Source organism: Callithrix jacchus, chromosome 3, assembly GCF_049354715.1.
Source record: "Callithrix jacchus isolate 240 chromosome 3, calJac240_pri, whole genome shotgun sequence".
Classification (NCBI taxonomy): domain Eukaryota; kingdom Metazoa; phylum Chordata; class Mammalia; order Primates; family Cebidae; genus Callithrix; species Callithrix jacchus.
In genome coordinates, this window is record NC_133504.1 from 54,546,155 (window position 1) to 54,560,171 (window position 14,017).

Below are 14,017 nucleotides of genomic sequence, written 5' to 3' on the forward strand. Positions count from 1 at the left end.
ACAATTGCAAAAATATGGAACCAGCCCAAATGCCCATCAATCAATGAGTAGATAAAGAAACTGTGGTATATATAGACCATGGAATACTACTCGGCCATAAAAATAAATGAAATATTGGCATTCACAGCAACCTGGATGGAGGTGCAGACCATTATTCTAAGTGAAGTAACTCAGGAATGGAAAAGCAAACATCATAAGCTCTTGTTTATAAATGGGAGTATACAAAGGCATAAGAATAATGCAATTGATTTTCAGGACTTGGGGAAGGGTGGGAATGGGGTGAGTGATTAAAGGCTGGACCTTGGGTACAGCATATACTGCTTGGGTGATGGGTGCACCAAAATCTCAGAAATCACCACTAAAGAAATTATCCATGTAATCAAACACCACGTGTTCCCTCAAAACCTAATAATAGTTTTTTAAAGAAAGGTCTAACAGATGCTGGAGAGGACGTGGAGAAGTAGGAACACCTTTACACTGTTGGTTGGAGTATAAATTAGTTCAACCATTGTGTGAGACAGTGTGGTGATTCCTCAAGGACCTAGAAATAGAACATTTGATCCAGCAATCCAATTACTGGGTATATATCCAGAGGATTATAAATCATTCTATTATAAAGATACATGCACATGTATGTTCATTGTGGTACTGTTTACAATAGTAAAGACCTGGAACCAACCCAAATGCCCATTGATGATAGACTGGACAAGGAACATGTGGCACATATACACCATGGAATACTATGCAGCCATAAAAAATGATGAGTTCATGTCCTTTTCAGGGACATGGATGAATCTGGAAACCATCATTCTCAGGAAACTGACACAAGAACAGAAAATCAATCACCACATGTTCTCACTCATAGGTGGGTGTTGAACAATGAGAACACAGGGACACAGGGAGGGGAGCATCACACCCTGGGGCCTGTTGTGGGGGAATCGAGGAGGGACAGTGGAGGTTAGGGAGGTTGGGGAGGGATAACATGGGGAGGAATGCCAGATGTAGGTGACGGGGGGATGGAGGCAGCAAACCACATTGCCATGTATGTACCTATACAACAATCCTCCATGTTCTGCACATGTATCCCTGAACCTAAAGTGCAATTACACACACACACACACACACACACACACACACACACAAGTTTTTTAAAGGAAGGTCTAAATTATTGTGGCTGTCAAAACAAATGTAAATACCCACATTTTAGTGTCTTAGCACAATGGATGTTTATTTCTTGGTTATTGTGGTAGATGGAATTCTAAGATGGTTCCCAAAATTCCCATTCCATGGTGTACATCACTGTATAATCGTCAATGTTGTGATATGATAGCATCTATTCTCATGATTAGGTCATATTATATAGCCCATTTGAAAGAGAGATCATCTGAGGAGAGCCTGACCTAATCATGTAATCCTTTAAAAGAGAGTGAGTTCTTTCTAAAAGCAGAAGTTTGTGAAAGATTTGACGCTGAGGAGATTCTCTGTTGCTGCATTTGAAGGAGGAGGGAGCATGGCAAGGGCTGCTTGTGTGTGGTCCCAGGAGTTTAGAGCAGCCTTCTGTGAACAGCCATCAGGAAAATGAGGACCACAGTTCAAGAGTTGCAAGAAACTAAATTCTGAGAACAGCCCAAGGGAGCTTTGAAGCACATCTTTCTCCAGTGAAGCCTCTAAATGAGGACACAGCCCGCTGACATCTTGATTTTATCCTTGTGAGACTTGAGTGAAGCCATATCGTGCCTGGACTTCTAACCTACAGAACTGTGAACAAATAAATAGATGTTTTTAAGCAGCTAAGTTTTGATAATTTGTTACACACCAGTAGAAAACGAACACAATCATTTAACAGTCTATTACCAGTAGTAATGGTTGGCTGATGGCTTTCTTTCATGTAGTGATTTTGGGACTCAGGTGTAGCTCAGCCACCACGTAAAGACTGGACTCCTCTGTATGGTCACTGGAAAAAGGAGACAGTGGAGAGGGTGTACTATATTTAACTTTTGCAAAATCCAGCTTGGATACAGCAAACATCACTTGCATGTTCATTTCATTGGTGAGAGCTAGCTATATGTCTGCACTTGGGAGCAAGGGTTCCTAGGATATGGAATCCTGGTTGAGCAGCTTCCTTCCAGAAAATTCATACCGTGAAGGGGGGAAGAACATTTCTCTCATAGTCAAATTTTAATGTTTGGCTGTTTCTGTTTTTTTTTTTGTTTTTGAGACAGAGTCTCATTCTTTCACCTAGGCTGGAGTGCAGTGGCAGGATCTCAGCTCTCTGAAACCTCTGCCTCCCGGGTTCAGGTGATTCTTTTGCCTCAGCCTCCTGAGTAGCTGGGATTACAAACAGATGCCACCATGCCTGGCTAATTTGTGTATTTTTTTTGTAGAGACGGGGTTTCACCATGTTGGCTAGGCTGGTCTCAATCTCCTGACCTCATGATCCACCCACCTCGGCCTCCCAAGGTGCTGGGATTACAGGTGTGAGCCTCTGCACCTGGCCTTAATGTTTGATTATTAAGATACTTATGTGTCTCCTCCCAAGTTGAACAAGTAAATGTAATGATATATTCTAATTTGAGATACATAGAAAATTAGAATAACTTTTTTTTTTTAAGAAATGAGACACATTCATTATCAGTGACATTTCCAGATGTGACAGTTTTTTAGAAGAGGATATGGGCTCTCTCTCTGCCCAGAGGTGTTCCTCCACTATAGCCAATGTCTTTCCCTCTGCCTGCCAGCTGAGACTGTCCAGAGGGAGGATGCTTCTTCCTCACCTACCAATGAGCAGGTACACTTGCACCAGGTCCAGGTTCTGCCAGCCTAGTGTTCAGACTTAGGATGGCATGACCTTCTCTTTCTCTGGATCTGGATCTCCAGCAGACTCCTAGCATTTCAGGCAGCCCCACTGCCTGATTTTCAACTACTTACCAACAAAAAAATGGAGCCATCTTTACCCTTCTCCTACCCTCAGGGCAGCAGTGCCCATACTCATTGTAACAAGGTTGACTAGTTTGAGGAGTTTCTCTTGCATGAATTTAAGCATTAAATTCCTATGTTCAACTGATGCATTGGTAGCCAAAGCAGCCACTTGCTTGGGAACAATTCAGATTTGTGAGGTAGTCTCAAGAAATTCCATGAAAGAGTGAGAATAACCCCCTATATGCTACCTGGTTTTGTTTTGTTTTGAAGATAATTGTAGTTTAATTTTTGAACTTCTGGGATTGGTAGAGAAGGAAATTTGTTTTAGATGAACCTTAAGAAATATTCAAGATGGAATAGGTAACATGATTTTCAACATGATCACTACCATTAGGTGGTCTACCTTGCTTTATTTAACACAATTAAAGTCTAGACAAAAGGAAGCTGTAAGAATGTTTTAAATTTGTAGTCCGGAAGACATTCTTATGTTCCAGGAAGGGATGGGGAGAGGAATAGTGAAGAAAAATAGAAAGAAGAACTGCTGATAAGACCAAAAAAGGCAAAATGAATTCCTAAGGAAAACTTGCAATTCTCAGGAGGCATGACATTGTCGGTGAACTGGAATATTCCAAATGCTACAGTGACAGCCTTTGCTTCATCCCTTTCTCACCAAGAGGTCTCATCTAAATCTGTCCAGGGCTTAGTATTTTTCAGTGACATATCCTTCGCTCTCTCCTTTCCTCTCTGTCTCATGATCCTCCTCCCTTCCTTTAGACTTCCCTTCCTTCTTTCTTTTCTCCTTTCTTTCCTCCCCTCTTTCTTCTTCATTTTCTCTCTTTCCCTTTCCTTTCTTTCTCACACACTTTCTTCTCTCTCTGGGTCAGATACTGTTTGCAGTGCTGAAAAGGAGAGAATACAACCACCTCTAAGATCTGTTATCCACCCCATGTTAAATAACTGACACAAAGGCTGAAAGGCAACTGGCATGAAGAAGTTTGGTAACTTTCCCAAGGTGGCTCGGGAAGAGTTGGGATCTGTCAAGGGCTCTGATTATGCCGCTCCATTACTCAATGCCTTCTCTGATTTCCTATTGCCTGGAATAATTCAGTGGAATAAAGTTCTCCATTTATAACATGGCAAACTGCCCTCTATAGTAAATGGCACCAACCAATTCCCCAAATATGTGTAACTCCAGCCATTTCCTGCAGGGCCTCAATAGCATCAACAGAATACTTTATTTCCTGAACACAACTGAGCTCTGGTGTTTTGTTTGTTTGTTCATTTTTGTTTTGTTTTTGCCGCTTTGTGATTATATGTATTGGAAGCGTTAGAGGAAAAAATGCCTTTTAGCTTAAGACGGCGTGAGTTATCTGCAAATTAATTAATTTCAAGAGTAGAAAAATCCTCAGAATTATTTCTTAATATCAAAATGTTTGCAGGTTTTTCTTTGAAATGCTTTGTAAATTTAAAGAGGCAATTGTACAAAGTCTCCTATTTTTCATACAGGACAAATTCTTAGTGTCAGCCAACCTCCAGTGGAAGGATAACCAGGACAGCACCATCTCTCTGGATAAAGAGCATTGGAATACTCAGTTTTGTTGACTTACATATCTCTTCATATATTTCATTGTTAATTTTTATAATAGCCAATTTTGACAGTTTCTGCAACACGGTCCATTAAACTACTATATTTTATTTTATAAGTAGAATATATATTTCTTATAATTATCAATAAACTACAGAAGGAAAAGAAGATTCCTTATTTTCTTATATATATGTATAAGAATATTTTATATTCTTTATCCCATTACTGATGTTTCTTCTACTTCTGCCAACATAATATTTAAATGTTGATCATAAGCATGTAATCTGCCTTGAAGCTGCCAGCCGTTTTCTATTTTCATGTAAATTATCTCATCTAGGTTGAGTCTGATAAGACCCAGGGGCTACTCTGTGGTTTTGGCAGTTTACTACTGGCCCGCGTAATCTGCCATGTTTCAAATCTTGTGCCCTACCCCCTGAATTCTTACAACTCTGTGACACATGCTTATTACATAAAACTTTGCTTGTTTTATTATATCCTTCCTTACTTAAAACTCCTACTCATCCTTCAAAACCCAGACCACCTCTTTTGGGAAACCTCTCCTGAAACTCACAGGATGAAATAGTTATTCTTCATTCTAAATGCCCACAGGAAAATGCCCATATTTCCATTATAGCACTTATTGCATTGTACTAACTTATTCAAACATGTCCCACTCACTAGACTCTGAAGTCTCAACAAGAAACACTGGGACATTATTCACTGGCAAATCCAGTGCTTGCTAACCTAGCTTGTGTTCACTGTAATGAAGGGCATATTTTATATAAGAAAAGCATCACTGATATACCTATGTACCATAACATCAGTAATGGTATAAAGAATAAAATATATATACACACACACACAAACACACACACACATATATACATACACACATACACATATATATAAGAAGATAATCTTTTTCTTCTGTAGTTTATTGATAATTATAAGAAATATATATTCTACTTATAAAATTATTAAAATGTAGGATTTTGATGGACCATGTTGCAGGAACTGTCAAAAATTTTCTACCTTTATCCAACATTAAATCACATAGTTTTATATTGAAATGTATGACCCAAATCAAATACTTGATAAAACTCTATGTTGACCCTTTTAGCAATTTCTGTCATTTCCTTTTTTTAATTTATAAATTCAAGTGTGTATCTTTAGAAAATGTTACTTGGCTGTCAATTTTTTAAACAATTAATGATATATGTACACATATGTGCATTACATTGTGCATGTTACATGAATATTGATTGTATGTATAGCACTTTATACTATATATGTGTGTATGTAGCATAATAAACTATACATATACACACAGAGATAGAGGGAGAAACCATATTTGTACATACTATATATATAATACCCCCCCCACCATTGTCCACCACAGCTCACTATTTATAATATATAGTTTCCTCACCCTTTGAGGTCAGCTGATGACTTTCAGATAATGAGACTGAATGGTACATCTGGGCCAAAAAAATGTGAATGCAGCTACCGACCTGCAAATGCTCTTAGCCAGCGAGTGCTCTGTCATGCAGTCCTGAGTTGAAGAGATGAGTGTGTTCTACAAATTGTGTTTACTCCATTGTGATATCTCAATCATTTATTTAATCTTGAGTGAACAATTTTGAGTTATAATGACTGACAAATCATGCAAGCAATAGTGCTGGATCTGTCATAAAGAAACAAAATGTATTAAGCTAGAAGTTCAGACACACGTTTTATTATAGATTGCAGCTTTTTTCAAGGAATTAGCAACTGCGTTAAAGATTAGCAGGCCATGAGGAGCTGATTCAAGTCTTTGACATTATTAGGGGTATTAGAAGCATCCCTTCAAACTGGGAGGATTGACCTGGTATGGTCAGGTATGTAAAGACTTAAGGGATTTCAAGACAAATATGATTAAAGGGATTTTGTTAAAATATTACCCTAAAACGTTGATCCTTTAAGTGATTTAGGATGTTGCTCCCTGATTCTTCCCCTCCAATTTCCCTTCTCTCCAAGTAAACATATGTGCTTGTATATTGCTTTGTATTCATTTAACTTGTTTAATTCATCTTGATTTCAAATTAAGATAAGTTGTATATATATACTAGATATAAGTTTTTCACATATGCTAGATATATGTACTAGATAAAAGTTTTTTTGGTTTTTCTCACTTTCACTATCTTTTTCTGAAGTGAGAAAGGTAATCATGATTTCTTTTTTTCAGTTGAAACATGTTTTCTTAAGAGAGCCATCAAGTCAGTAGCTGTACATTAGAAGCAGAATATCTGGGGGCAGCGGGGAGCACCAAGGGTTTGAAAGGGTCCTCAGTGATTCTAATGTACAGCCAGGACTGAAAATCGCCACTCGGGAGAAGATGTATGTCTTTTTATTGTATAAAGAATTAGTGTTTCAGCTAGAACACTCTTTTGGAAAGCTTGCTCAGATGACTGGTCGTCTTACATAATCCCCTCTCCCACAATTGCGAATCACTTTTCTGGTAAATTCATATGATGGTATGTTTCCAGAATTCTCAAGCAGGAAAGATATCCTATAAGAAATAGGAGTGTGGGCACTTATTCAGAGAAAAATTTTTTAATTAAAAAAATTATATTGACATAAAATTGTACATACTTATGAAGTACATAGTGACATTGTAATACATATAATGTATTGTGATCAGATCACAGTAATTAGCATAACCATAATTTCAAACATTTATCATTTCTTCGTGTTTGGAACATTCATTGTGCATGCATGGAATTGCTTTCTTTATACCAGCTCTTTCCTTTCCCTTGAATGTTGAAGGAAGATTGCCTTTTTAGGAGATTAAAGAGATCTGCCTAAATCCCGTATATCTCTGTATTAAAGAGGAGATGGCATGAGGATCTAGGCAGCTCTGTCCACTTGGAAAATCAGGAAGTTCAGGAACTGCAACAGCACAGCTTCACTGTGCTGCCGTGGGTGTTGTACACAGGTGACTTCATTAATGATTAACCACAGAGTCTGAATTGACACGAGATGAAGGAAATTGAAACCCAGCATCTGTGTGAGGCTTCTGCTCTAGTTTCTACTCCAGAGTCTTATAGAAAATGTTTTTCTCTGCAGGTTCGAACCAGTGTCCTACCAGAACATAAGGATCCCCCGCCGGAAGTTGGGGTAAGTGTTTCTTATATTTCCAAAAGGAACACACATCACCTCTAAATGAATCATTTGGATTTTCTCTGGCCTCCTGCCTGGAAACTGACAATAAAATGAAATTACATTAACAGGGTGTGGCTACTCGAGGAGGCACTGTCACATATTTGCTGAATTGCATGAAATTCTTTTTTTTGTTTATTTCCTGAAAATTATCCTCAAGTGAATTCATATTTAGTTGAGCTGGCCAGAGATGAGCCTAGACTTTGCCCTGCAGGTAGTTGAACTGTAATTCAGAGCCAACATTCCTGGACCAACAGGAGGCTAGGGAAATTACAGGTGTGATCTCCACCGCTTCAGCAAGGAGGAAGAGAACCAGCCATAGGATTGTGATATTTTCTGTTTCCTGCCACTTAAACACTGTAATGAAGGTCAAAAGAGAGGCAGCCACCACTGTTCAGCCCAGTGTTGGAAAATCCTGCTAAGGTTTTCTTGTGGCACTGAACTGTTGCCTCTCTAGCATTCAGAAGTTAGAAGAGCAAGAGGGTACTGGGTGCTTTCTGCTTAGACAAGGCTAGAGTAGGCACTGGCAGCTCCTAAAAGATAGAACCCCACAGGCTGAATCCCTGAGATCTGTATGTTCAGAGAGTAGGAAAAAAGTATAGAAGTAAATTAGGTCTGAGAAGCTCTGGGGCTGAGCCAACTGGAAGAGCTATTTGAAATACCCTGAAATCCTACAGGCACTTGAAAACCTTATTCCAGTCAGTGTGTAGAGCACTGTACTAGGTATCATTCATTTTATCATTGAACACAGCCACTTGTTCAAACCTGTTGCCAAGGAAGCACTCCAAAAATATGCACCAAAGTTTGACTCGACTGAGTAGAATGTTGGTTATCTCTGCAGCTGTTAGTGAAGAAGGAGAGGGAAAAGGGCAGTGTCTTGCTCTCTCTCGTGCCTAACCCAAGCCTCTCATCTCTTTCTGGGGACTGGTGAAGTAATTGCCTTAACTTGAGGGAATCCTGGCACTTTTTCTGCCTGTCCCTTCAACCTCTTGTGCTACTCAATTCCACCGCCAATCTCTGCGCTGATGGCACAAACCTTCATTTAGTTCCTCCAGTGGGTTCAGAAAGTTCTCCCCAGCCTCAGGCCTCCACGCATCAGGCCCATGTCCCTCTGTTAGCCTGGGCTGCTGCACCCCATGGGGGTGGGGTTGAGGGCTCCCTCCCACAGCTTAGGGCCCAGCTCACATGCTTCCACAACTACCACCCTGGGACCCTCCTTCCAACTAGACCCTCCATCCTTAATGCATGCTCTCATCACACCTGTGACACTGCTTCATAAAATGTGAGATGGTTTAAACCACTATTAATATGGTTAATACATTATTTTATCAAGGTTCAAGGAAGCTTAGCTGGTTTAATTTTTTCTCCTGTCATCACTGCCCACCCCAACCCCACTCCACCACTGCTCTTGTGTTGAATCTCCCTTGCTTGAAGCTTTAATGATATTTTGGACCAATCATGCAGATTTCTCCCATTTTTTTCTCTCACTCAGGTTCTTGGGAATACATCTTAGTTATTTTAAACCTTGAGTCTCTCTTCTCATTTTATTTTCTTCTGTTTCCTCCCACCATTTTCTGCTACAGGCTAGGCTTTCTGTACCTCTAGCAATGAGCAGTGGGGAGGAAGCCTAATGTGAGTCCTACATGTGTCCTGCCCTTTCTCTTCATTCCTCAGCTGTGAGAGCAAAGAGGAAGGAGTGGAGAGACAGAAGTTTATTCTGGGTTTGCCTCTGGTGAGGGTGAGGTTTCCTTACTGCTAGACTTGATGTTTCTCAGGCAATGGATGCCTGTTAGAGTTCTCTGTGGCAGATATTGAAATACTGGCTCTCCTGATGGGCAAAGGTGTAGATATTGCTGGGGACCTGGTCCGGTTCTCCCCAAAGCATCATTCCCTACCATGGGGCATTCCCTACCTGGCTCTGGGGCAACCTCCTCCACTGCCCACCCTCACTCCACACCCTCTTGTTGTGAGATCTACTATTCAAGCACATGACTCCAGGTCAGCCACTTTCTGTGCTGTCCAAATACATGAAACTCATAGTATTTGCTATCCCACATAGAAGATATGCAGGCTGTTCCATGGTGTGTTTACTCTCTTGGCTCAGCCATCTCTCTGCTGATCTTTTCTACAAGCCCCAGCAGCATCAGGTACTGGATCATAGTCAATCATTCTCAAAGGAGAGACAATCAATCGGTCCTCAGTGGAGGTAAACATGGTTTAGACACCTCTAGGCTTTATAAGTGATTTTACCAGATCCTCTTAACTTCAGCTTTGAGGATAAAGGTATTTTGCTGGCGGTTGATTAAGAGAGAAATTAGCCACATCTCCAAAATCAGACACCTTTCTAAATGCTGACTGACCTCTTCTCTCTTCTAGCCCTACCTTTATATTGACTGACTGTATTACAGCTACTTACAGACCAGTATCTCTACACTGGCTCCTCATCAAGCATTTTAACGAGGTTGCTGGCCTCAAACACTGAAGGTTCTGTGAGCATACAATGGGGTACATTTATTATATTGTGTCCTCATATTTGACAAAACTCAGCTATGATTCCTGAACTAAAAGAGAAATCTCAACTGGTATCCTGTGACATTCTTATTTTAGCAATTAGGAAGGCATCCTAAGGCAAGTAACCTGACAAATTGTGGCTGGAAAATAATTAATAGGGTTGCTTTACTCATGTTATAAAAGTCTTGGGAAAATGGAAAATTGTCCAGGGCTTCAGCTCCTCAAAAGTGACTTCAAGTAATGACTCCATCCATCTTCCTGCTCCCTCTTTCTTAGAGAAGTGCACGGTCTGGCCATGGTATCCCAGGTATCACATTCTGGGTTGAGTGAAGAATGAAGGGAGAAACTCAGCTGGCCTGTTCCTTCAATTCTGGAAAACAGTAACTTCCTAGGAAATTTCATTTTGTATACTGTCCCTTACATAGTATTGGGAAGACCGAGGTCCTTAGCTAGGAGAGAATCTGGGTACGATTCTCATTTAAACAAAATTGAGGTGCTGTTAGTGAAGAATGGGCAGAAATGGTGTTAGGTAGGCAATTAGTTATGCCTCCACACTCCTGCTCGATGTACTCCATGACAGCAAAGTCTTTCTAATACTCCTGGCTTTGTGTTTGGAAGCTGGCAAATATATGATGTACATATTGAATAAATCAAAGAGCATACCATGATTTTATTTTGCCAACCATTTTGTGTATATTTAGAATCACCAGAAATAAATGCGGGGGGGGGATTCTAGAAATGACTGCAATAGCATAGTAAAATTCTAACACCTTTTGTGACCCATCAAAACTCAAAATGGCAAGTATCACTTCAGAACTAAGTTTTGAGCATAGGAATAAGTTTAACAAAGAACAAGTCAGCATGCCTTGGCTTCCTAACACTCTCAGATGACGTGTTATTTTAGAGAGAGAAGTTAACATATGTCGACCACCTATGAAATACCACCTGTTAATATACATTCCATCAGCGAATCCTCAAAATATTTCCTTGGATGCTGCAAAACGGGTCTGAGAGTTTAAGCTCTTGGCCAAGGACATAGAGCCAGTAATGGCCCTGTCATTACAACATACAGAGGCTCTGCTCTTCAAGTCCTCTAATTTTTTTTTTTTAAAGAGCTTAGATTTTTTAATTGCAAATCTTTCAAATATGTTAGGTGTGTTTCTTTGCATTCTCAAACAGAATTTACTGAATGTACTCAAATATTTTCTTGATGACTTAGTCAAACAAATACTAATATCTGCTTTTAGATCTTTTGAGGTATATTCACAAGTAAAGATAAAATTCTATAATAAATGCCTTTACCTTAAAATGCTTTTAAATGTTTCCTTTGGGCTATTCATCAACTTTTAGTAGATTTCTTCCCAATTATTTTTTCTTTCTGATGTATTTTTTCAGTGTTAATAGTTCATTTAGTCTTTTTCTCTTCCTGTGGGGTAGGAAATAATGTAACCATATCTGTTATGGTTGACAGTTAAAAAAAAAAGTACTTGGGCTATGAAAATATGAAAAGGCCTGCCTGAAAGTTATGTGTAACAGATGTTGTGTATCAGCCTTATGACACCAACTTCAGCTTTTCAAAGACCTTTTCAAACTTACACCATGGTTTCTATATATAGTTTTACTAGGATAGGTTAAAATATTATTGATATATTCATTCAACCTCTAAACCATCACTGTTCAATGGATATAATGTGTGTCAGAAAATGCATGCCAAATATGTAATTTTAAATTTTCTAGCAGCTGTGTTTTTAAAGAGTAAAAAGAAACAGGATTAATTTTTAATATATTTCATTTAACCCAATATATGCAAAATATTCCAAAGTGTAATTGATACAAAAAATTATATATTCGTGTTCCTTTTTTATACTAAGTATTCTAAATTCAGTGTGTATTTTATACTTAGGGTACATCTCAACTTGGAGTAGCCACATTTTATGTGCTAAAGCTAGTGGCTGCCGGTTGGGTAGCACAGCTGTGGAGAGTAGTTGAATAAATTTGAGGAGGTCCATGCAAATTGTAACATAAAGAAAACCTGTGCTTTGAATAAAGGCTTTGTCAGAATAACATGAGTGATGGAGGTACGGCCAGCTGTGGCCACATGTATGGGGTTGTACTTCTTTGACCCCCTTAAATGTGACTGGGGAGCCTCTGAGGACTGCTGCATGGAAGCATCAAATCCTAGTGAGCAGCCTCGATATCTATGACTTGCCTAGAGTGGCTGCAGGTACTGGTGGGATACACTGTTCGTGTGGACACACCCTGGGATTCTGACAGATGCCCCACTTTTTTTTCACCCTGTTTGACGTTACTCTCCAGCCAGGTGAGAGTGATTGAAATCACGCAGCAAGCAATTTAATCATCATCTGCTTTGGGGTTCTTGGACCAGAATAACTGTGAGGGTTGTGTTGTCATGAGCAGGCGAGAAAGGTTAGAGCTGCATGTTGTGCAAGCAGAGAGTCTGTCAGAAGGAAAGGGAATAGCTACCAGTCCTAGAAATGAGGCACAGCATGGTGGGAATGAAAGCATGCTGGACAGAGAAGCAAGACACCTGGGTTCTAACTTGGCTTCTGCATATTAACTAGTTCTGTGACATGTATAAGCTAATTTACTCTTAGAGGCCCCAGTTCCTTCATCTCCAGACTAGCAGGGCTTAACAATCCTTAAGGTTCTTTAAACATTTTATGTAATCTAATACAATTTACAGCTATAGCGGATCATAGATAAGATTTTCTCAATAATAATATTAATAACTATGTAGGATCTTAGGGCCTTTGTTTCTTCTTTTTTCATTTTTTTTCTAAAATTTCTTCTAATTTATATTCCCCCAAATCTAATTTTTATTTTTAAACATACGTTTTGCTTTTTGTATTGCAGGCATTTTTAATAGACTTCTTAAAAAACACTGCCTTTCCCCAAAAGTATTTAAGGGGGACATAGGATACTTTTAAGGCATCTGACTTCTGGTTATATGATCTTACGATCACTATGCATAGCTATATTTATGGTAAACTTTTTATTTTCCTGGTAATGTACTGGAGGCTTTCTTTGCTTGGATTACTTTACTTCTCATAGCAATAGCTATGAGAAAGATAAAGTTATCATATGCATTTTTTTCAGTGACTAAGGCCTAGAGTAGTGGCACAACTTGTTTAAGACCACAGACTTCGTAAGTGAGAAGACAGGGAAATAAGAACTCACAATGCTTAGCAGTAGATGATGAGCCTGGGGACTGGAATAAGACATTTCATTGTCCAGATTTTCATTTTTGGACAGAATAACTGATTTAAGGCCACACTTCAGACCTCTGAGCTTCAACTCTAGCGAAGCTTTTCCTTTGTTGTCTATTTTCCCCTGTTAGAAACAGCACCAAAGGAAATGCAGAAAATATTGTCCCTTGAATTATATTTAAAATATTTAAAAATCAAATAAATTCTCTTAAATTCTATGATTATAATGACAGTGATAGTAAAGATACAGTAGCTTTATATTAAATTATTCTTTTACCTTAGCATCATGTGCTTTAGAGAAGATTCATTCATTCTTCTACAATGTGTTCAGAGATTATTCATATAAAGATTTATTTTCTAACTTTGGGGGTGGGAGCATCCTAGTTTTATTTATACTGAGGTGAAGGAAACAAATAAGAAACCCACTCAGAAGTAAATGCATAGTCAATCTCATTGTTTGCTGCTGCAGTATAAAAAAATTACAATGTCTTTACATTTTAAAAAATTTTATTAATGCAGTTTCTACAACATGCAGTCCTGACGTACAGTTATTTTTAGGATTTAAAAAAAGGATAGC

The 14,017-nt window shown here is 38.9% G+C and overlaps 1 protein-coding gene across 21 annotated transcripts in view; it reads left to right on the forward strand.

The window, feature by feature from the left end:
* Nucleotides 1-14,017, forward strand: part of INPP4B (inositol polyphosphate-4-phosphatase type II B) — a 988,233-nt gene that overhangs the window by 681,027 nt on the left and 293,189 nt on the right. For all 21 annotated transcript variants that reach the window (XM_054252895.2, XM_054252897.2, XM_054252896.2 and 18 more), the window contains one exon: nucleotides 7,610-7,660. In XM_054252895.2, coding sequence (XP_054108870.2) covers nucleotides 7,610-7,660 — 51 coding nt within the window. The remainder of the gene's footprint in view (nucleotides 1-7,609; nucleotides 7,661-14,017) is intronic.